At 42.8% G+C, this 23,782-nt stretch overlaps 2 protein-coding genes across 2 annotated transcripts; both read right to left on the bottom strand.

The window, feature by feature from the left end:
• Positions 1-104: 104 nt before the first annotated feature.
• Positions 105-8,330, bottom strand: tbcb (tubulin folding cofactor B). Its single transcript, XM_054793830.1, has 7 exons — positions 8,149-8,330; positions 6,680-6,824; positions 6,436-6,579; positions 4,980-5,076; positions 4,599-4,790; positions 1,426-1,498; positions 105-1,326 (listed from the first exon to the last, which is right to left on the bottom strand). Exons 1-7 carry the CDS (start codon positions 8,220-8,222, stop codon positions 1,212-1,214), a joined length of 840 nt encoding a protein of 279 aa, XP_054649805.1. The 5' UTR covers positions 8,223-8,330; the 3' UTR covers positions 105-1,211.
• Positions 8,331-12,709: 4,379 nt separating this feature from the next.
• qpctla (glutaminyl-peptide cyclotransferase-like a) lies at positions 12,710-22,084 on the bottom strand. The gene is made up of 7 exons (XM_054793829.1): positions 21,319-22,084; positions 20,834-20,980; positions 20,475-20,768; positions 18,952-19,113; positions 18,718-18,817; positions 17,830-17,946; positions 12,710-16,657 (listed from the first exon to the last, which is right to left on the bottom strand). Exons 1-7 carry the CDS (start codon positions 21,523-21,525, stop codon positions 16,512-16,514), a joined length of 1,173 nt encoding a protein of 390 aa, XP_054649804.1. The 5' UTR covers positions 21,526-22,084; the 3' UTR covers positions 12,710-16,511.
• Positions 22,085-23,782: the final 1,698 nt, after the last annotated feature.

Here is a 23,782-nt window from a genome sequence, read left to right on the forward strand (position 1 = left end):
TCACACAAATAACGACACTATGCAATGCTTTTGTTTGACATGAGCGATAAAAGACGGAGAATGTGCGAGCCGCTTGTTACGTCACGTTGACCAAATGTGTTTTTACACAACTCTTTTTTTGTGTAAATGTAACTATTTGACAGGATGCAGCGGAAAGCCCTCCGATGACTACAAATCGAGGAACCACTCAGAGCAGGAATTCTTCCACTTGAACGTAGGAGGAAATTGCACCCCTTTGCACTTTTCAGAGACACTTCTTCATGAAACCATCCATTGGAATAGGTCGAATCCTGCCTGATGAAACAAATGCACGCATAACGATCTTCTGGGAGTAGTCACCCCTGCGTAGTCAATATTATATTCCCAAATCCAACACCCAGTGTCTTTTTTTTCTATATCCCAAGAACAGCCAGCCAGCCAGGAAATACAAATCGGCTTTTGGTTTATACATTACATTTTGGGGCGCTTTGCATCTATTTGATGGCACCACCAGGCTTTGAACCTGCTAATAAAAAAGTGCGCTCTTTAGATGAGCAAACAATAAAGTGTACATGATTGTCTTTAGATTAATTGTACATTTTCTGGAGGAGAGCACCCTGTAGATTTAGAAACAATGTAACAGTAGGAGGAGAGCACCCTGTAGATTTAGAAACAATGTAACAGTAAATTAGGAACAAGGAGGAGTGTTGCAATGGCCAACACTTAACCCGTTCCATATTTTCTGCTCTTGCTGCTAAATATACCGTAGCACCCTTTATGATGAAGTATTTATATGTTAAATGAGACAATATTGTTGATTAGATCTTCAATTGCAGTGGTTCAATATAAACACAACACACTGAATTGCAAACAGTTTCAATGACAGGAATTAATATAAAAATAAGAGGAAATAGAGAATTTATCTACATGGAGGCATGAGCTTCGTAGTTTTACACACACATTTGGAAAGAAGAGCTTCCTTTTGCACATACAGTATGCGGATTACATGCTTTATACACACTGTAATAAAGCAAAGGATGAGAACTAACAGTATACTTTTACATTACAAAGATGATTTAACAGACAACTGAAGCAGTCAACTCAAAGAACTCACGTGGAACCCCGCCTTTTTGTAGATTTCTTATACTGTCAACTCAAACAGTTCATGCCCTCTTGAAAAAGCACAAGATGCAAAAAAAAATATGTTGTAGACATTTTTTTTTTCCTCTGTCTTACATTTCATCTAAACCGTAATCCTCTTCAGGGAAGTCTCCCACGGTCACGTTCAGTGGCTTCACAAAGCCTCCGTATTTGTTCTCACATTCAAAGTAGCGCTTCCCTTCACAACTGTAAAGAGATATGAAATGGAACATGGGGTCAAATGCTAAATAAAGACAAATATGTAACGTTGAACGGCAAATGGGAGGTGCATAATGACGCTCTTACCTGCCATCGTGTTTCCCCAGTGGCTCGTCGTATTTCACGCCTACCCAATAGCCTGGCTTGAAATCTGTTGTACCTGTAAACACCACAATCAGCGTCTTTCACGAAAATGCAGCTGATTTAACTTTCATTAACTGCTCTCACTAGTTAAAAAGAAAATTCTGATTTTAGCACTTAATTTTTTTTTTTTGATCACCAAACTCCCCTCACACATTAGTTACATCCTGCTGGCTATACTTCAGCAATTAGTTTGGGAAAATGTGCTTTTACATAATTTTGGGGGATTTTTCTTAAATTGGGAATATCATTCAAAAATGTCACTTCTCTGAAATGTCATGCCACCAAACACACCTCACACATCAGTGACCTCCTCTTGGTTATGCTAACAAGTAGTACAACATTAGTAGTAGCAGTGGTAGTACAACACTTAATTTGGGAAAAGGGGATTTTACACAATTTTTCGGATTTTTTTTATTGGGAACATCATTCAGTTTTCAGTTCTGTGATGTACAGTGCCACCAAACTCATTTTACACAATAACTGCATTAATTGCATCCTCCTGGTTATACTAGCACACTTTATTAATTACTTCTTAACCTATTGAATAATATTCCCAGTAAAAAAATCCCCCAAATTATAGAAAAGGCCATTTTTCCAAAGTAATTGCTCTAGTCTAACCATGAGGATGCAATTAATGTGCAGAAGTGAAATTATTGAATGATCGTTTATTTTTCTTTTCGGTATAAACATTTGCAGACGGTCCCTGCGCTCTGGTCTGCCGGCTGTGCATCAATGTAAGCCTTACTGCACAAAGAAATGCTCGTTTTGTTTAAAAATTTGGTTGTAGCTCGTTGTCTGTGTTACCACTGTTGGAAAAAGGTATCGTTTGCTGTCTAACAAATGTTCGCCTGGGAGTTATTGATCCCGGAAGTTAATCTGTGAATATATTTCTAACTTTACCACAGTCTGTTGGCGGACTTGAATAAAACTGAATCAACTTCGACTTATTTCCAAAAGCTTGCTCTAACCCAGCATGCAGAACGGCACTGCAGCTCAGAACTACACAATGCAGGGCTGCTGACTGCAACTAAATGGTCGCATTTTGCGACTAAAATATGAGACATTTTAAATACATTTTTCATCTACTTGCGCATGTACAACCAGATAAAAGTACACGTCCCGTATTGAGTTGACAAGGGACGCACTTTGTACCTTATTACCGTGAAAATGAAAATATGGAGAATAATATGGACAGCTTCTCACAGTCTAAGCCTACAGTATTGCTGCCAGCATTTGTGATCACTCACTTGCATCTCATTGCAGTCCGATGTTTCTGTCATCTTTATTTATACATTTTGCCTGGCTCCACAGTCTCTCTGGCGGCAGACTGTACTTTGCATTTTTTTGGCAACCCTACGTGACACAGCAGACATTTGCACGATTTGTAAGATTTGCACGACGATCGGTTTTTGTGATCGGCTTTGAAAGGCGTTTATCAGCATATGCCGATCACATGTTTTTTTATGGAAATCGGACTATATTGATCGGTGGCCGCTCGATGGAAGCATCCCTAATGTCTTGTTTTAAAAACACTAGTCGTGTGTCTAAGCTATCACGTGGTCACAGGTAGCTTGAAAGCTACCAGTAGCTTGCCAGCTGATTTTGAGTAGCTCACCAAATAGTATTTGCTTCAACTTAGTATTTTTATAACTGTTCAATTCCGACAAGATGCCTGTATTTAATGACAACTGACAACAAAGTAGCATACGGACAATGAGCACACTGAGTGGAGATGTGCTTTGTGAATAGTGTACAACAGACGAACAAGTGGGTTGGCCCTGCCAACAAGGTGTCCCTTATTTATTTTTTGCAGATACTGGCAACCTTACCAGTTAATTGGCCGATTTTATTTTATTATTACGGAATATTTCTTGTTGCTGACAAACTTGTGCTCCACACTTCAGCCCAGTAGTTGACAGTAACGCACTAAAAAATGAGCACGTTTGCCAACCGACGTTAACTCCGAAAGAAGATGAAAGAAAACGAACACCAAAGAAAAAGAAGGTAGGCCGATGTGTGTAAAAAGAGGGTGCTTTTGAAGTTAGATACTGTATGGTGGCACCAATGAGGCCTTCTAGAAGCTAGGAACAGAAACAGGGTGTTTAGAGAAGACAGTTGCCATTTATTGTTCTAGTATGTGTCAGTAATACAGTAAAAACTAGAGGAAATGTGAATATTTGCTTCCATTGGATTTCAGTGTGCACCCTAAATTTTCTGCTTGCGCTTCAAAAATTTTAAGCTAGGTGCCACTGTGCTCCTGGTAAAAAAAAAAAAAAAAAAAAAAAAAAAAGTTTGGAGCCCTAAAAAAAAAAAAAAAAAAAAAAAAAAAAAAAAAGGAGCCCTGAAATACTGTACACCCGTCGCTTTGCTTATTTGCTATTTGATGGCGAGACTCATCAGACTCCTCTGAACCGAATTGTCGACCATTCTATGACACCCCTACTGGCGAGCACAAAATGTACAGATTTTAGTTTTAATATACAGCGGTTAACTTCTTTTTACACTTGTATGACATGGAATAATGTCAACATTTGAATGCACTGCTAGCATTACAGTATGTCCTGCCTCTTCCTGCTTTGAGTACACTGACACAACACATGCACGCTCACTAGTTAGGTTTGTTGTCAGGGAATAATAGCAATTTGGCAAAGTTTAGCTACTAACCATTAATCCTTACAACAACACGACTGCAAATTCTTGATCGCTTTTCTGAGACTGCTTTTGTGTGTGTGTGTGTGTACACGCCGTGGACATGTACGTGACTACAAACAGCCATGGGTGGCGGTTATTTTACGTGGGCCAAATGTAAATTTACAGTAATTTCTATGCAGTAATTGTGAATAATACAGACATTTTTTTGTATAATCTGTTCTTTTCAACCACTATTGGTAATTATATGTTGTGCATATGCTTTCCTCAGCAAAAAATGGATTCTAGGTGTGAACAAATAGAGGTCAACCAACATTCTATGTACGAAATTGTTTACAGTTCATACTAAATGACGTATGCTGATGGCTTAACTGACTTTGCATCCTTGTAAATGACAACGGTGTTGCTTGGTTACAGAGGAAAACACCAGTAAAATAACTACTGTCCAGAAGTCCCACGTGACTTACCAACATACATTACTGTGCCAAGCCTTGTGGGCTGCCCGCTGACGTGCACTTGACATCGGCTGCCGACGGAAATGGCTTCAGCAGCCACCTTCTGTTCCTCCTCCCGAGCGATGCTCTCCGCTTTCTTCTTGGCCATTTCTTCTTGGTTGTAGCGACCAAGGCACTGCTTCTTCATGAAGGACCTTGCCGTCTCTTGAGGAAAAAAAAAAAAAAAAAAGAGTTGCATTGAAGTCACCAAAAGATACTAGAAAAGGAATCTGTAAATGTCCCATAAGAGACACATTTCTACCAATATTTTACATTTTGATTTGATCACTTATAGTGCAATGAGAGTAAGCTAAAAAAATAATATACCGTATCTTATTTGCTGATTAACATTACCTGTTCTCTTTCCATATGCGTCATCTGACAGGACAAACTTCTCCACTTTGGTAACATCAGTGAACTCTCCCAGTTGGCCACCACTTCGATCAACAACCTGAAGAAGAATAAAAATGAATTCTGGATGCAAAAAAATATTATATTCATTTATTACTACATGTACTACACCAAATTACACTGGACTGCTTGAAGGGACTGTATAGAGCAGTGGTTCTCAACTGGTTTGGCTGTGGGACCACCACCATCATCATTCCATGACAAGCGGCAACCCACATTTTTTTCATCAGAAACTTTTCAAATATCTTCCATTTAAAAAGGGACTATTGGTATTTCTGCAGTGGTGAGGCACTGCCAGCTGTACACAGTCCCTTTAATGGAAGGTAAAGTTATAAGCAACTTCTTTTTACACTTGTATGATAACTATGAGGCTCATTGTCACAGATTAAGCTTAGTCAACAAAGTTAAGACTGCGTGTTTTGCTTTTACGTCATACCATAAGTTAACAGCGCTTCACTTATTTTTACACTTGTGTGACCTAAAATTGCCCGTGCAGCTAATAAAGGGTTTATCATGTTGTTAGGGCCACAGGGTGGTCGAGTGGTTAGCATGTTGGCCTCACAGTCCGGCGAATACACTTAAAAATCGATCCAAACGCCACGCCGCGCTAAAACATGAAGATTTACACTGACGACCCATCACATGCCGTGACTTTACTGCTCGACGTCACATGCTTAGAAAATCAAGCACTTTTCAGTTGCTGCAAATCATAAGCCGTGCAATGATAGATCTACATTGTGAGTTATAAACCTGCACTGACAATGATCACCATGAGAGAACGACGACAACATTTAACAGAAAGTTTGTCCTCCAAAGCCTCACCACGCCATAATGATAGATGGCCCAACACTGTACAGGTGCACACACTAATAAAGACACCACACCCATAATGCCACCCGCCGTCACCAGGGACATCACGACAAGCTCACGTGACCCACTCCGAAAATACGCATTACAGGGAGAAAACAAAACTAATGTGTGCAGAGGGTTCGAATCTCACTTGGGCATCTCTGTGTGGACTTTGCATGTTCTCCCTGTGTGTACATGCATCTCCCACACCCGAAAAACATGCATGTTTAATTGGAGACTCTAAATTGTCCATCAGTGTGAATGGTTGTGTGTCTATATGTGCCCTGAGATTATCTGGCGGCCAGTCCAGGGTGTACCCCGCCTCTCGCCCGAAGTCGGCTAGGATAGGCACCAGCTCACCCATGACCCTAATGAGGACAAGCGGTATAGAAATGAATGAATGACTGTTGACAATTTCAGCTCGGACTCATTGGGATGGCAGCATTTCAGTTAATTCCAATTGAAAAAGGGTTTCTACATCAATGTAATTGAAGATTAATATAGTAAAAATATCACCCACTGGGAACATAACACACAGCTAGCTACATACGTGTATTCTGCAGTCATCATCCACGGGATAAGAGCCCAACAAAGCGTTGTTGTCATCCAGTTTTTGCAAGTATTTGTCCGAGGTGCTGAACAACTCCAGGTCCATGCAGGAGGCAGGCACACCGACCACCATCTCCAGTTTCCCCTCAATGAAACATAATGATCCAAATGTCTATACTACTATACATACATTTCTGTCCTTGATGCAATATGCTGTACTTTAGTATGATACACTGTATAGATACCTTCAGCTCTGCAATGCACGTGCCTCGATCAAACCTTCGCTGGACCTCAAAAGAGGATATGGTGGTTGTGAGACGCACATTAACAGAGGGATTGGAAATAACTGTTATTGAACCATCCATCGTTCTGACTGCTCGGACACGGATACTGGCTTTAAAAAAAAAGAAAAAGAGTAGAATCAAATCAGACACAATGGCAAACGTAAAGAACACTTCGGTAGCAAATGCAACAACCAAGCAATGTCAATAGTGAGTTATGTTTTATTGACCGTATTAAATGCAAGACAGGTAAAAAAGGAGACAACGCCTATTTCAACTAGTGGCTGGTTTACTACATATATCTATTTTACTTTTGTAAACCAATGTCGCAAAGGTAAGCATTTTAACACACATGTCCACAATGATCTGCGGTGCGTCTTCAATCATTTTAGCTGTACAGTAATCATTGTAACATTTCATAACAAACCGCTAGCCACAGTACGCGCTAGCCGATTGCTCGGCTAATATTGGCAACAACAGAATCGCTCATGTTACACAAATGATATAACTTTTGTGATAAATTATTGATTGATTACTTACAAATAATCCTTTGATGGTAACCGGGTTTGTATTTATATCCAAAGTGAGATTAAGTTTTAAGCAATGTGTCAGTTCCCGTCAGTATGTAGTCATGCCTAGTTGTAACAATTTTCGAGTTCCGCCATTCTGTACCCACCCACCCGCAGCGTACAACCAATCACATCAGAGCACAACCCGTTCAACCAATCGCGATTAAAAAATGGCGGAAATTGTTTGTTAGACCGTCAACTAGCATGTAAATTGACATATTCTAAACCCAATCAGAATAGAGCAACGAACGTAAGAATACAAAGTGACTGTTTTCATTTTGATAAGTTTGTAAACCAGCACTAAAACTACCAAGATCTACAAGAAAATCTTATTTGTGGAGTTCTGTGATATTTCCAAGCCAACTATGTGTAGGATAAATTGCATCATAATGAGGGTTATCATATATTTGGATCATAACGTCAGCAAGTAGTAAATAAAATGTTAAACTAGAGTGCCATGTATTATACGCAAAGTGGCTGAAAACATATGCAGAACATGACCGACTCTATTCACTTAGTACATTTAGTTGTCGGAAATTATACGTAAATGATTTACAAAGTTATTTGCTAACTTTCTGGCTACATGAGGGGAAAAGAGGCGTGCCCTCGCCTAGTTTCCACTCTTGGGTGGACTGGTGGTGTTGGAAGGCAGAGAAAGGGAGCCAGGAGGAGGAGGAACCAGCGGAGGAAAAAAAGTTAAAGTAAAACATGGCTTCCTTGTCTCTGGAGCCCACAGAACAATCCGACAATAGCGCTGAGGAGCCGACGGTCTCTGAGTCAACGGAGGAGGATAAATACGCGGATCAAGTTACGGAACAACTCCTCGAAAGTTTCCAAAAGTCGGCGGTGAGTTTTTCCACGGACCAGGTCTCATGTCTGTGCGAGGCCCTCCTGCAGGCGGGCAATGTGGATCGCCTGTGGAGATTTCTTTCCACCATCCATCCTTCGTCCGAGCTGCTACGTGGCAACGAGACTCTGCTCAAGGCCCAGGCTCTGGTGGCTTTCCACCGGGAACAATTCAAGGAGCTCTACGCCCTCCTAGAGAGCCACGACTTCCACCCGTCTAACCACGTCTTCCTGCAGGACCTGTACCTGAAAGCCCGCTACAAGGAGGCGGAGAGGTCTCGGGGCCGCAGCCTGGGCGCCGTGGACAAGTACCGACTCAGGAAAAAGTTCCCCCTTCCCAAAACCATCTGGGACGGGGAGGAGACGGTGTACTGTTTTAAGGAAAAGTCCCGCAACGCCTTGAAGGAGTGTTACAAAAGCAACAGGTACCCGACACCGGACGAGAAGAAGAACTTGGCTAAAGTGACCGGGCTGTCCCTCACGCAGGTCAGCAACTGGTTCAAGAACAGGAGGCAGAGGGACAGAACCCCGCCTGGGACACACTGCAAAAGGCAAGGACATAGACATACATATATAAATGCATTTTAGTCGTCTTGTTGACCTCCTTTGTTTCCCTGATTGGGCAAAGGACAAACAACCCTACAACATTTAGTAGGGCAATGAGGTGTCAGCAGGTCTCACACCAGCCAAGCAGCATGGTGCTTTGTTGTGAAATGTGAGAAGCATCAAGGATCAAGTTTCCTGTAAAAAACCTACCATGCCTTCCACTCACCCTGCACTGCCAATGCGTGGCTTTATGCTTGTTTAGAACATGGCGATCTATCAGGTGGGGCAAGTAGATGCAAATCCCACCTAAAAAAGGATAGCATGAAACCATTAAAGGGGGTTGTGCGCAGATAAGAGTGGATATGGCAGCCTTATCTTATCACTTGAACATTTGTGGCGGTCTGGAAGATACTTTCCCAATGGCAACAATTAACAGGCCTTATCTTCACATGTGTTCACTAGGTTAGTAGGCCACAACATTAGGCACACATGCGCCAAAGATGGAAATGCTCAGTTTTGAGCAATATTAAAATATTGAGTATTGTTGTAGTGATGTAGAACTGCATTTAGAGGTGTTTCAAATATTTTGTCCATCTCTTTTGAAGCCCCAAAATAATCTTTTGTGCATCTAAAAGCAGGATATCTAAAGTACCAGTCAAAAGTTTAGATACGCCTTCTCATTCAGTATAGCATGAGCGAGTGTGTCCAAGCTTTTGACAGGTTTGTGTATTAACTGTAGATTGTAGGTGTGTTTTTCATTTAGTCTATCTTTGTCTGTACAGAAATTCTATATATATTTATAAAACTACTATTAAAAACTATTTTACACTTATAAAAGGAGGTGGAGGGTACCAGTTGCATCCTACAGCTGAACTAATGACCTCCTATATGTTCCTAATACGTATTACGCCAGATACGCTAATCCTAATACATCAAAATTCTCTTCATGCACAAGCACGTGTCATATAGTAGCTCCTCCGGGCAGTTTTGAATGGTAACCACCACAAAAAATAATCTACAAAGTGAAAACCCGCGATACACTTGCTCATACCTGAGCTAACTTAACATACGTATGCTAACACTCCTCCTGCTAGATATTACTGATAACTACCACCTTGTATGGTAGAAATAAACAGAACAACTCAAAATAGCCCACATAGTCAAAACCCACAGTGCGCGAGCACCTGCACGGATGCAGCATACCGTACATGTACTGTCACTCCTCCTGCCAGTGATTACTCATAACACCACCTTATACAATAGAAATAAACAATAATAAAAGAATCTGCAAAGTCAGTAAAGCTACCACAATACAGCTTTGTATCATGATGTGATGGCACAGATAAACATGCCAAAGCCTGAATGCAGTAAAGCAGTCTATGGGTGTGTTGTTTGTAGTAATAATGTTCAGCTCCCCTTCTTATTTAAATCCTTGTTTGTTTTCACGGTGTTGTTGCAGCGAGTCCGATGGAAACCACAGTACTGACGATGAAGCTATGGACGACACCCCTGACAAAGCAGACGAACCCTCCGCCTCCAAGGCCTCCATTATCTCGCTCTCTGCAGTCAACTGCACTTCAGGAGGTCAACTCATCCTCAACGGTTCCAGTAGCTTCCTTACAGCCTCCCAACCATTACTGTTCAATGGAAACTCCCTCATCTCTGGTAGCGGCACCGGTGTCATCATCAATGGAATTGGCTTGGGGGACTGCCAGAAGGTCACCCTGAGTCAGGTGGCCAATCCTCCTTTGATACTGAACGGAACTCAGGTTCTAGTAAAGCCAGAATGTCCTCAGCCGGCCGTTTCCTTGGAACAACCTGTTTCCCCTATGGAGACAAAGCCAAACAGTCTTCCAGCAGTTGTCCTCAGCACGAGCGCCTCAGTAGTCTCCAACCCAACCTCGGTCATCTCTATTCCTGTGCAAGCAAAGAGCCAAAGTAGCAATGCTCTGGATTTCATCAACGTGCCTGAGGACATCATAAAAGCCGAAAACAGCCAGAAAATGTCTTGCTCTTCTACATCCTTGTCTCCGTCCTCACAGACTCTGTCGCCAACAAGCAGCCTCCCTTCTCTGGTTTTAACACAAAGCCCCCAGTGCCAGGAGGGCCTGTCATCAACACCTTTGACAATCTCAAATCAACCAGGCGAGTATGTGGTTTTTGCCACTGCGGCCTCTCAAATAAATCCTCCCAGTACGCTGGTTAACTCCAGCCAATCCCCTCCCCAAGTGTTCTCCTTGCCCCAGGTCGTGCCTTCCATCCAGGGAATACCAGTTTCCCAGCTGGTTCAGCATTCCTCAGGGGCACAGGTTTCTCAATGTCCTCAGCTGGTCCCAGTCTCACCTCTCACGTCACCGACCGCCAACTTTCAAAGCCACCCAACAATGAGCGGGCAGCAGGATGTTTCCTCACCATTGGCTGAAGGTTCCACAACCGTCGTGTCCATCTCACAGCTTTCTAGTAATCCCCTCCCACAGCAAACCATCAACTCCTCACCCACGAAACAACAAGCGTCGCAAGTCATTTCCATATCCTCCCCAACACAAGTAGTTCCAGTACCGCAGGCGACAGCCACCACACCAGCACAGTTAGTCACCCTCTCCATGCCTCAGTTGGTGCCAGTAACGTCCATCCAGACATCCTCCACCATCTCATTCCCCCAGGTGGTACCGGCGAGTCCTGCTCTCTCCATCCCTTCAGCTGGAGTCCCTTTACAGATCCTGGCTTCGGCATCAGCACCAGGTGGGATCAATCAAGGTCCCTTTAGGATAAACCAACTGAGGCCCATTCACAATGTGGGCCCTGCAACCAGTGTGGCCCCCGGTTTGCAACTGCTCAATTCTGGAATCATTCAGCTCCCATCTGGACCTCAAGGTGAGCACACTCCTATCACTCGCATAGAAATTCCCAAAACAACCATGTGACTGATGCTAACAATGTGTTATTCACGTCCATGCTAGGTAACCTCCTCCTGGGTGGAAGCCCCTACTTGAGTGTCCAGCAAGGCAAGCTCATTTTGACCATCCCAGCTGGCTTCCAACTCACCAGCTTGCCTCTAAAACCAGTTCCAGATGCTCCCATCAATGGTGTGAGTCCTGCTCTTACCCCCCCTGCAGCCACCCAGCCTTCACCCACCCCAGAGCAGCCCACTCCTGTCCTTCCAACACCCCCGTTGAACTTCATCAACACATATGCAGCGGAGAGTGGGAGTGCAACCAACGAGGAACCTGTCGTTTCCTCCCCAAGTGTGCTGGACCAGTCTGTTGCTCCCATTATGCCGAACGCACTCTCTCCAGAGAGCATGCTCACCCTCAGTCCCATGTATGGGGGCCTGACACCCAACATCCACCTGTCCCAGCCAGCCTGGAGCCCCCTGCCCCTTTCCACCTCGGCAACTCTTTTTGACGGGCGGGGGAAGGGAGATCTACCTGTAGACCCGGCTTTACTGGGCCTACCCGGCGGGGAGTCGCTGCTTCTGGGGAGCCCCTCTCCAGAGCAGGATGCCAACTCACCACTAGGGCATCCCGAGCAGATGGACGGTGACTCTAAGATTCTGACTCAGCTTCAGTCTGTCCCTGTGGATGATGAGCTGGGCTTGTAGACTTGTTTACCCCGAACATAATTATGCAGTACGGTGCCGGTTTAGTTTTATGTTTATGTTCTTGACATGTTCACATCCGGTCTGTTTGACCATCACAGCCTCAGCTGGCACTTAGGAAATGAATCCTCTGCAGCTTTAATTCACATACATTGGCTACCCACCATATGTTACACGTTATCTCACAAGCCGGAGTGCACCCTTCATTTTTAAGCAAGCATTTTATTACAGTAGATTCTTTTCTCGAGGGACAATACCATCATAGAATGAAACTTGGATATACTTTAGTCAGTGTACAGCTTGTACAGCAGTATAGATTTAATATCCACTGAAAATGACTCTGCCATTACGGTCCAAATAGCCTGAAGAAGATTACGACAGTCCTAGATAAATGGTGCTGACAGTAAATATTGACACTTTTGAACATGTTCACTGTGAGGTGCGCTCACTTGTGTTGCCAGCTGTTTGGACAATAATGGCTGCGTGATTACTTATTTTCAGTGGATTGAAAATCTATCCTGCGATACAAAGCTGTACACGGACTGTTCATTTCTATAGTCTTGTGCCTTGAGAAGATATACAGTAATAAAAATGGTTGCTGGAATGTGAAGCATATACTCATTGTGTAGGATACTGTATTATATTGTGCAAGGACCTTTCAGCGAGTGCAGATGTTGATTGCAAAAAAGGATGTTTGAGGTTTTTATTGGCAGTGCAGTCGCAGTTAGTCTTGGCTCCACCACAGTAACTATTCATCAAACCATCTGGGAAATGCACAAGTCTAGAACGTTGGCCAGTTGGCTGCCATATCCAAAAATATTGTAAGACGTTTCACTACCCAGGAGTCATCTTCACATTTTACACAAGTTGTAACAGAAGCGGGACGGCGCCTGTGTGAAAGCAGTTGCCCGAAAAGCATTGTACATGCAACACCAAACGCCGGCATGAAATTATCTGATTGCGTTATTGTGTGTTTACATTTGCGTCTCGCTGGGTTCTGTGCGAAATGAAGGACAAATGCTGGATCTATTGTTATGGATCTGGTGCACCAATTTTGCTGGATCTCTGTGTGAAAGAGGCTCAAGATCCTGCATAACAGCAATAATCTGTTGCCTTTGCCTTTAACGCAGAATCCAGCAAAGGACATTGGCTCAACTGCTTTTACACAGAGACACGCCATCCTGCAATCAGAGAATTAGATGCAGGACAACAAAGTGTGTTTCAGCATTCCCTGTCATATAGATGTTGTCCCGCCTCATTCTACCTCGGGAGGTGGAATATTGCCGGCTAAACTTTGTACACCCATTCCCCAAAAGATGGAAAAATCCCAGCAATGCAGCAGCTGCAATACATAACTTATTCATTAATTCAAATGCTTATGTTTTTGCAGCCTCGTCTCATGCCCTCCGTTTTTAAATCTATGCAATGTTATTTTTAATAGGACACTAATTGGCTCAAGTTGGAAACGGTCAATGAAAGCTTTACAGTGCAGAACTTGACTTCAAGATGGTGCATGACACTAAAGCCTTTGCTGTGACCCCTCCTGTCTCCCACTTGTCGTCAATGGGGGTCCAACAGCTCAGTGTGTCAATAATAAGTGCCTTATATTAAAGCTAACATGTTTGTTTTTTATGAAATGTTATGTCTGCATCCAAATGGACTCCGCTGATAAGCCACCCCTTTGGATGCGTTGTCATGTTTTTTTTATTTGTATATTTTGCACATTTTTATTCAGTTTCATTACAATGTTTACGCTGTGTTTGACCATGGTTGGACTCATGACCTCTTTTTTTTGTTTTTTATTGGAGAAAACCCTTAGCATAAGGGACAGCATGCTTCCATTTTGAATTGGTCATGTGACACTTCCACTGTCATGATAGACAGCGGTGGAACTTTTTAGCCATTTGCAGTACACAAAAGCCCATTTAAGTGTTGCATTTTGTTACAATAATTCATGGCTTTTGTGTTTTTATTAATGTGCATGTTTGTTTTTGTTTGTACATTTAATCCAAAAATGCATGTATCCTTCAGTGTTTATTTGAAAGAAAATCCGATAGGAAATGATATTCATTTTACTCAAAACAAACAAACAACAAAAAAAAACGTTTCAAGTTCATCTTAATGGCAAATTACTATTCTTTTTAAAGCGGTCACTCCATTTTCATCCAAAAAAAATTGCATTGACAAATCATGTATTAAAAAAACTGAACTATGTATTTAAAGAACAGGGGGGATAAAGGGAAATGTGACTGTATGAAAAATATGCTAGTCTTTGTCTGGTGTTATGAGCCATTTCTTACCAAAATTATGCTGATATTACAGCCTGTGCGGGCTAATGCACATTTATTTGTCAGCTGGGAGTTTTTAAACAGGCAACACACACACACACAAAAACGCAAAAACTCCAGATTTTTACCAAAGATAATGTATTGTCATTTACTATTTCATGGTGTTGAAAAGGGATCACTTGTGTTTTCGTTTTATTGTATTAAATGCATTCTATTTTTTATATTACATGGTGATGTAATAAAGTACATTTATATGACCTGCAGTGTACATCTATGAGGGCCATATCATCAGAAAGCTAAGGACTGGGGGGTGGGGTTGGGGGACAAGCAATACGCGTATGCTAGTCAAAAGGTCCACAATACCAATTTTCAACTGTTTTCAGTGGGTTGCCAAAAAAATTGTCTTGTGACCCCATGTCCCCGAATGCACATCGCATCTGTGCTATCTGCTTGCTACGCCACCCCGAGGTGCGTGCCATGTTTACGTGTGACTTGCTTGAGGAGAGGAAGGAAATAGCGTTTGAACTTAAAGTGGTGTCCATCCAAAACACAGAGCTAGATATCTGCTGGAGAAGAACACGCTGTAAAAGAGACGAGCGTCTCACCGCTCCAGCTCAGTGTGTTGCGTGGGGGAATTCCACCCACAGTGCAGACTCCCAAGTACAGTATGACAAGTCTGTGAGGTGTTTCATGCCCAATTTGACTTCTTGACCCAGACAGAGCTGTGGTCTGCAGAAGAAATGGACGTCCTGTTATTTTATTGTACAGTTTATCTGAGGAGTTGAATCAGAGCAACTGGACTTGCTTGACTTTCTTCAAGATGTTTCACCTCATCCAGGTCTGAATCCAGTTGCTCTGATAATTCTCAAAAGATATTTAAGAAATTTGAGTTGAAAAATTTCCCGTGGCCAAAGTAGTTGAGAACCACTGCTCCATACAACAGGAGTATTCTGCTGTTTTTAAAGACAGGTTGCAAAAATTCAAGTCAAAGTTCCTCTAAATGACAAAAGGTGCTCTGGCGTTTTAAGAAATCTGCTGTAAAAATGTCTGTCGTTCAGTTTTGAACTTAACTTTCAGGCCGTTCTCCTGTCATTCAGGGGCCAAACCCGGCTCCTCCGCTAAACAGACAGATATGCTAGCTTAGTGGCCCATCACTCTGCATTTTCATTGACAAGTGAGCAACACTTCTGTTGATGAGCTGATCTTTGACTGTTGGTCTTGCTGTGCAAAATCTTTGGAGGCAGGACAATCACGCCTCTGCATTTTTGGTGACAAAAATGTGTCCATCTTTGCTTGCGTTCACGTAAACAAACATCTTGCTATATAGACAATCTATGACTATCCATTGATCCCCAATTTCTTCACAAACAGGCAATCGACAGTGAAGTTAATTGCCAAACATCACTTATTAGGCACTGCAGGATGGCTCAAACATGATTGTAAACATACATACAGTACAGTATAAGAATAATTTAAATGTAACAAATGTGCTGTGATGACCACCAAGACACTTTCACAGTTAGGCTTCTTCAATGTGTCAAAGTGCAGGAAAGCGTTCCGACATCTTTTGTATGTTTTCTAATATCAGCTTTTCAGTGTTTTTGACATTTAGTAGAAATACATCTCAAGAACATTTGTCCCATTAACAAACGAAGACTTATTCAACTATAAATTAGCGTGAATAGAATGCTTCACAGCAATGAATGTTATTTATGGGCTCGGCTGTTCTTCAGGTACGACATTCAGCAGGTAGTAGAAGAAATACTTGACCTTAAATGCTGACATGGCAGTCTTGCAGCTCATCACGTCTTTGGTAAGTCAAGCTTCTTTGCTGGTCCATCGAGGCTTCGTCTCTCTCCACCAGTGACAGAGTACCGTACTTTTAAGAGGTTGATGAGAAAGTCATCAGAAGTAAGTCACACATCAAGTTTTTGTTTTGTTTTTTTCCTTCAGAAGCCAAGGTATTCAGCCAAAAACACCGCCATGATCTTGGTCAGGTTCTCCACGGTGGGACGATGAATGTTCTCCTCTGTGTCGTCCAGCGTATGCCAGAACTTTGGGAAGGGTGTGGCGATGATGTGTAGCACGGGCACACCTGAATGTGAAATAAGTTAGGACAGTGCAAACATTAGCATTAAAGCTACAAACAAAACGGCGTGTTCCCAGTCGGGTTTCCTAAATGGACTTTTAAAGAGTGATATTGTTGAGGCATAGTCTCTCCAACGTGTCCTGGGTCTTCACCGAGGCCTCCCACTGGTCGGAAGTGCCCTGAACACCTCCATGGGCCCAAGCCACCTCATATATAATAAGTCAAATTTGAAAAATGATAACTTGGGAATAAATTGTGAGTAGTAAATAGGAATACATTTTAAGTTGTGAAGACGTTAAATAAAACATTGCAGATGCTGATTTCAAGCTGCATTTTAAGTTACCTGATCAAATAGTGTAGTAACCTAAGTTGAGGCCACCGTGAGCGTGGCTTCTCGGCTTAGTCCGCAAGCCCCGCCTACCATCTGAGTGCACATTGAGTTGGATATTGCCCCTACCAGTTTGATAGCATGTCGCCAATAATATAATGTTGCAGAAACATTTACTATACACCATGACTTTCTACAGCCCGTGTCTTTAATGTAAGTGTGCCATCATTATTCTTGCTCATCGGTCCATAAAATACACAGAAATGCAGTAGACACACTTACACTTGCAGTACCGGTGCATCCTGAAGGGGTCAGGCGTGCGTGAGCTGGAAGGTGCCGGCTAGAGCTAGATATACAAATAAGTCAAATGCAAGATATTTTTATGCCCTGCTGAACGAATGAATGAATTTCACTGCCAAGATTGAGGACTATTTACCCAACCTCACCAGAAGGGGATCAGACTTTTACAACAAAGTATCAGAGCTTTTTCCTGGAGAAGAACAGGGTGCGTGTACTTCATATACAGATACTATACAAAAGGTAAGAACATAAATGTTTTTCAGTTTATACAAAAATAAATAAATGGGACGAAGAAGCATCTCAGAACAATTTTAACCAAAGTGAATTAGTCTCTTCTTTTTTTTTTTGGTTATCCTCTTAATGCAGCCATGAATTCACTGCATGTCACTGCTTTTAAACTGTCTAAACACCAGCATCAAGGATAGATTTTGGCCAACATACTTGATACAGCTCTTGCATTGCATAGATGAAGTGATATCTAATGCAGCGTTAATACTACAATAATACACAGGATCGTATATATGAAAACATGTGCATCGTATGCAGTCACCTCTATGCAGGAAGGGTATGTGGTCATCCTGGACTGGTCCAAAGAACAAGTCCTTCCTGAAGTAAGTCTGCTCCGAGGGGTGCGACACCAGCAGGCCCTGACGATGAAGGCGCTTCTCTGTAAAAATGAGTAATTATATTGACTGACTCACGCAGCAGACCTTCATCTAGGCCTGTCACGATAATCAATAAATCAATTAACCGCACAATAAATAAAAGTGAACTTGATCATTTTGCCGGCCTCGATATATTTACATGTGCATGCGTGCTTGTTTTCCTCCCCTTTCGCTCTCCCAAGACAAGAGGGATCACTCTGTGCATCTGTCTAAACACCTGGGCGCGCTAGTTCTATAGCGGAATGAACACAGTGAGTGAATCCTGCTGTCAGCTATTCTGTCTTTTTGTCCAAGTGGGTGGAGGCAGGGCTGCACACAGACTGGTGCAACTGAGGAGTAAAGCGCCGCTTACACTTACACGCATTTTGCCTCCGCATTGTCATTTATTTATGCATTTATGGCACACATGAAAAGCTATTGCTGAAAAGCTAGTTTATACTAGTTTGCGGTCTGTTTGGACATAAATTACTGTATGCTCTCGGTACGCAACTCGTGACCAAAAATGGTGCGCATTGGCACGAACTGACCACGCTCCCTTGCCAAGTAGTGTTTACGTCTCGTACACGAGAATAGCACGTGCGAATTTTGCAAATATCGCTTTTGATATGGTGTACTTATGCCATATATTATCATTACATTAATGAAAAAAATGGATCTCAAAATAATGTTGACAATAATATCGTTTATCGGCAATAATTTCTCGGACAATTATCGTCCAGCAAAATTTGTTATTGCGACAGGCCTACTTTCATCCATCATCTCTACACGCTTACCTGCAGCAATCAAACGGTCAAACCAGCGTGCTGTGTTGTCAAAGTGGTTTACAATCAATGGATCGGGGCCACCGAGAAGGTCAAGCAGCACAAAGAGATCCTACACAGTCAAGACAATGTGGCCTGTTAAGCACTGTCGGGCAAATACGTTATCTTCAATCAAAGCCATGGGTGTGTAGCAAACAAACAAGCACACACACACACACACACACACACACACACAGTCCTCCTCACCACAGCTTCTAGCATGGTGGTGTGTGTGGAGCCGGCAGGGTGAGGCGTGCGGGCCATGCGCTCAGCCATGTGACGGGAGCCGTACAGTGAGTCAGTGGCGGTCCATTCCTCAAAGGACTCTTCCCCATCAAAGAACACAAGCTGAAGAGATAATGGGAACTTCTGTGCGAGGAAAGAGGGTGAGATGTTTGTATTAACATCAACATGATTTGTCACCCTAAAAATCAATGTACTACAATCTAGAATTGCATACTCCACTGGCGGCCGGCGGGCCAAAAAAGGCCCATAAATGACATCAGACGGGGCTGCCACTTAGGTTCATAACATGGGAGTAACTAACATTTTTGCAGCACAACAGCAGGGCACTCCTTTAGAGGATCTTTGACAAGTGCTTTTGCAGAGCACTCCTGTCATATTGAAGATCTTTGACTTGTGTTTTTGCATTAGGTCCTTAAAAATAGGAGAACGCTCCTGTCATTTAGAGGATCATTGACCAACGTTTTTGCAGTAATTTTTAAAAACAGCAGCATTTAAGTAGGGATTCACCGGTCCAAGTTTTTTCACTTCCACTCGGATCCCAATACCTGAATTTACCGAAACAATTTCAACACACAGAGCTCTTTTTGCTTTAATGTTATTATTACTGTATTGTAGTGTCTACAAATATGATAACCATGACAAGGAGGTGGTCGATCGACAATCACTTCATTAAACACTACGTACAATATACTGTCGACCACAACCACGCCAAAAGCCAACGTAGCCGTTTCAACGCATACAGAACCGCACACACACACACACACACACACACACACGCACGCACAAGCACCCAGCCTGGCACGTTCACACAGACAGTTGGATAAAATAGAACTCTCAACATCACACATACGTCAACCTTACAGGCAAGTATGATATGGTAGCCACCGAGTGTTTTTGTGTGGTGTTAAGAGTTTATAATGTCCGAATGTTTTGAATGATTGTTTGTGATTGGCTGGCGACCAGTCCAGAGTGTACCCCGCCTCTCGCCCGAAGTCAGCAACCCTAATGAGGATAAGCGGCATAGAATATGTGTGGATAGATGGATGGATGTTTCGTGTGGTCATGAATATGGCATGTGGAGCTCTTGCTTTTGCTTGTGCATGTGCATGTGTGTGTGCGTGCGTGCGTGTGTGGTACGAGTGAGGAGGACAGCTGCATTGCATGTGGAGACCGCTATGTTCGCTGATATTCTTATAGCTACGTTTACTGACAACAACAAGCTGACAACACTACAGCACATGCATGGTTCATGAATTGGAACGCCGATGGAAATTTCTGATACGTGAATTCCGCTGGTATCAGAACTCAGTATTGATATTAGATCGGATTGGCCACCTCCCCTCCCTAGACTGAGGGCAGCAAGTAAAAGGACCGTTGCCACAAAGAGAAAACTGTGGCATATAACACTGTAACATCCAGACAGGAAGCGGTATTGAAGCCTAAGAAAATGCAAATTACCAACAAAACTTGTTGCTCACACTGACCTGTTGTTTGAAGGACCTAAGCTGATTATCCAGAGAGGTCGCCAGCTCCAAGATCATAGCACAAGGCACTGCCGAGTCACTCGCCCCAAGAAACACCCTCTCTGGGGCGTGTCTGTCTGGAGGTAGCGCCTTGGAGTCGTAATGGCATGTTAGCAGCAGCCTACGTGGAGCTGAAGGGTCCAAGGTGGCGACAATGTTCGTGAACGTGACCTGTCCGCGAGGAGTCGAAGATTGGAAGGAGTCCAGGCCGATGTCCCAGCCAGCAGACAGGGAGGACAATGTGGAGGTGATGTGCTGAAAGAAGTGTGACGATTAAACATGCACAATGGAGACTACTGTATGTTAGCAGTTAGGTGTACCTGCTGTACAACCAAGCTGCCTTGCGTCCCGGGAAGCCTCTCTATCAGGATGGGCTTCAGGTACGTCTCCCACAGACGAGTCCCATCCACTTGGGATGCCAGGTGGCGTATTTGAGCTGGAGAGGACTTACTGTGTTTGTGCAATAACTGGAGAGGAAACAAAAAATATATACGTTATAGTCAGAAAAAAATCAATGTAAGACAAACTTTAAACGTAGTAATATGTGCATTATCTTCCCTGTATACACATACATAAATTATTAGAGCGACAGAGGATCGTTGACTAGAGTCCTAAAAACAGCAGCATATGCTCTCGTCTCATATAGAGGATCTTTGACTAGCAAACTGTAATAAACGTTACTATCAGACTTTTGAATGAATAAGCAAAAAATATATATTTCCTATCAGTGTCCTATTAGAAAGTATAACAAAGATGAATACACTTTAATGAGGGAAACCAATTCATACAGCTATATTCATCTTACCCGGTCCTTGGTTAGATCTGCAACCAGCATGCGGTTAACATTCCCAGTGGTGGTGCTGTCGTTGGACAGGTGGTAGACTCCGACTCCCAGCGTAAGCACCAGCACCCCGAGGAGACACAGCAGCAGTACCCGGACACGACGCCACATCATCCGGTCACAGCCGTTTCCCGACTGTAGGGGTTTGGGCCGGCGGTTGGATTTGCACATGATCACAGTCTCTCTTGTGCGGCTCAGAGCAAACAACTACGTGTCCTCTGTAGGACAATGTAGGAGGGGACGTAACTCCGGAGGCGGGAACGTACTCAAACTAGCAGAAACAAGCTACATGGCGCATCAATGACAGTCTAACCCACCTCGGAGGCACGAGATCACTTCATGGCCGTCAAGGGAAGTTACTCTAGGGTACATTCAAGTGGAAATATCATGCCTTCTACAGTACGCCTAAAGATTGTTTAGCGAGTAGCAACAATATCCTACCGTGATAACCTACTGTTGGGCATACATTTAAATCAAATCATAATCATTTCTATTAAAAAATAATAATAAATAAATAAAACGAAACTTATTTTCCTGCGGTGGCGAGCAACCACATTAAATATTCACTTCCGGGGTTTTGCAGTCATCTGGAGGGCTTCTTCTTCTTCTTTTTCTTCTTCTTCTTCTTCTTTGATTTTATGGCGGTTGGCATCCACCCCTTTGGTGCATTGCCGCCCCCTTTCAATAATGTCTTGGCTGCATTCACAGACTGACTAGTCCCACACGGAAACATGTACTGTACATCCATCTCCAGAATAAACATAACACCGTGATTCTCCACACTAAGTACACCATCCCTCATATTCCGTTAAACAACCCTGTGTTTCTTAAATACTAACAACTCCCTTTGATGTGTCCTTTCACCCATGTTCAGTAATCCTTTTCGTGTTTTTTCTTCCATTCCCACTCCCATTAGTTCCCTTTTCATCACCTCCCTTTGTGCATCATACCTCCTTCACATCATCACCATTTCTTCTCTCCTGGCTCTGTCCTCTCAAATTCACCCAATAATAAGCCATCAGTTGCTTCCTCCTTATTTCCAGTGGCATTTCTAAAGTCGCTACCTGGATGGCAGGAATTGGTGAGGACTTAAAAGCTCCACAACAGACTCGTAATGCTTGTCCTTGCATGGCATCAAGCTTCTTTAACTGAGTTTTAGTTGCTGACCCATACGCCACACTCCCATAGTCCAACACAGATTGTATTAGTGCAACATAATTTTTCTTCTATCCTGGTGTTATGGTCTGTCAGCTTTCACCACCAAATAATTTAAATTTGGACACCCTTTCCAGGTCTTCCCCATACATTTTCAACTTGACATCTTCTCTTTTTTTTGTTTCTAGTCAAGAACACGATTTAGTTTTTTTCTGCTGAAAACTTACATACCCATTCATATCCCCTTGATCTCTTGATCAATAGCTCCTTGAAGTTTGCCAATCAGATGGTCAGTTTTTCTGCCCCTTTTCCACAAGTCTCCACCATCAGCAAACAGCGACCTGTCTATATCTACTTGCCGTTTTGAGAACACATCATTCACGCTTAGACTGAATAGCAGTGGGCTGATCATACTCCCCAGAGGTGTTCCATTCCCCAGCACATATTGTGTTGACATGACAGTCCCAAAGCTCACTTGAATTTTCCTTTCACGCAGAAAATCTTTTATCCTGTTAAGAGGTCTCCCTCCAATTCCTACTCTTGACAGTTTTATCAGTAGGCCTTCCTTCCACATCATACGGTATCATACGCCTTATTGATATTAAAAAACACACTGCAGTCACTGCCTTCCTTATTTCTGTTTCTAGCCATATTATTGGATGCAATGTGCCCCCCCCCCCTCCTAAATCCACTCTGGTATTTTGCTATCTTGCCTGCTTTCTCCACCTGGTAGGTTAACCTTTCTGTTATCATTCGTTAAATTATTTTGCATATATTTGAGGTCAGTGCTATTGCCCTGTAGCTTGGTGGTCTTTTCCTGGCTTCCTGGCTTCCTTCGAACTCGGTCACTTACCTGTCAGTGTGTCAGAACGTGTGACGGAAGAACGTTGCGTGACAAATTAAACTAGTAGTCCTGACTGCAAGATAAAAGGTGGAGGCTGGAGGTGCGTCCGGATGTAATTATTACAGTCTAGACTTTGAGAGGCGTTGGCTGAGATAAAATATTATAATTATTTTATTTGGATGAAATGATGGCCAATTTTGAATTAACAAACTAAGAACCAAGTTGATTTGTAGTTCAAAACTTAACAGAAAGAAGAATCAGGATGATCTCAGTGCCCCAGAGCTGAGGCACTTGTTTTTTTTTAATGCCAATATTCAGTGAATACACAATTGTTACCTGGTTGCTGCTTTTTCTTTTTGTTTTGCATGTTTTGGTTGTGTGGTGTTTTGTTGATGTGTTGTTTGATTGTAAATAGTTGCAAATTTGCAT

Source organism: Dunckerocampus dactyliophorus, chromosome 12 (assembly GCF_027744805.1).
Source record: "Dunckerocampus dactyliophorus isolate RoL2022-P2 chromosome 12, RoL_Ddac_1.1, whole genome shotgun sequence".
Taxonomy (NCBI): Eukaryota; Metazoa; Chordata; class Actinopteri; order Syngnathiformes; family Syngnathidae; genus Dunckerocampus; species Dunckerocampus dactyliophorus.

Excerpts from the sequence above, each read along its gene's own strand:
- tbcb (XM_054793830.1), bottom strand. The coding sequence starts at position 8,222 with ATGGTGGAAAGAAATCTCCACAGGCGATCCACATTGCCCGCCTGCAGG. Across the intron at positions 6,825-8,148 it reads TCGCACAGACATGAGACCTG|TATCCGTGTCCGAGCAGTCA; the intron begins GTCCGTGGAAAA and ends TTTTAAAGCCAG. Across the intron at positions 5,077-6,435 it reads ATGATGACTGCAGAATACAC|GTTGTTGATCGAAGTGGTGG; the intron begins GTATGTAGCTAG and ends ATTCTTCTTCAG.
- qpctla (XM_054793829.1), bottom strand. The coding sequence starts at position 21,525 with ATGTGCAAATCCAACCGCCGGCCCAAACCCCTACAGTCGGGAAACGGC. Across the intron at positions 19,114-20,474 it reads TTAGGTCCTTCAAACAACAG|AAGTTCCCATTATCTCTTCA; the intron begins GTCAGTGTGAGC and ends TTCCTCGCACAG. Across the intron at positions 16,658-17,829 it reads CATACCCTTCCTGCATAGAG|GTGTGCCCGTGCTACACATC; the intron begins GTGACTGCATAC and ends TTTCACATTCAG.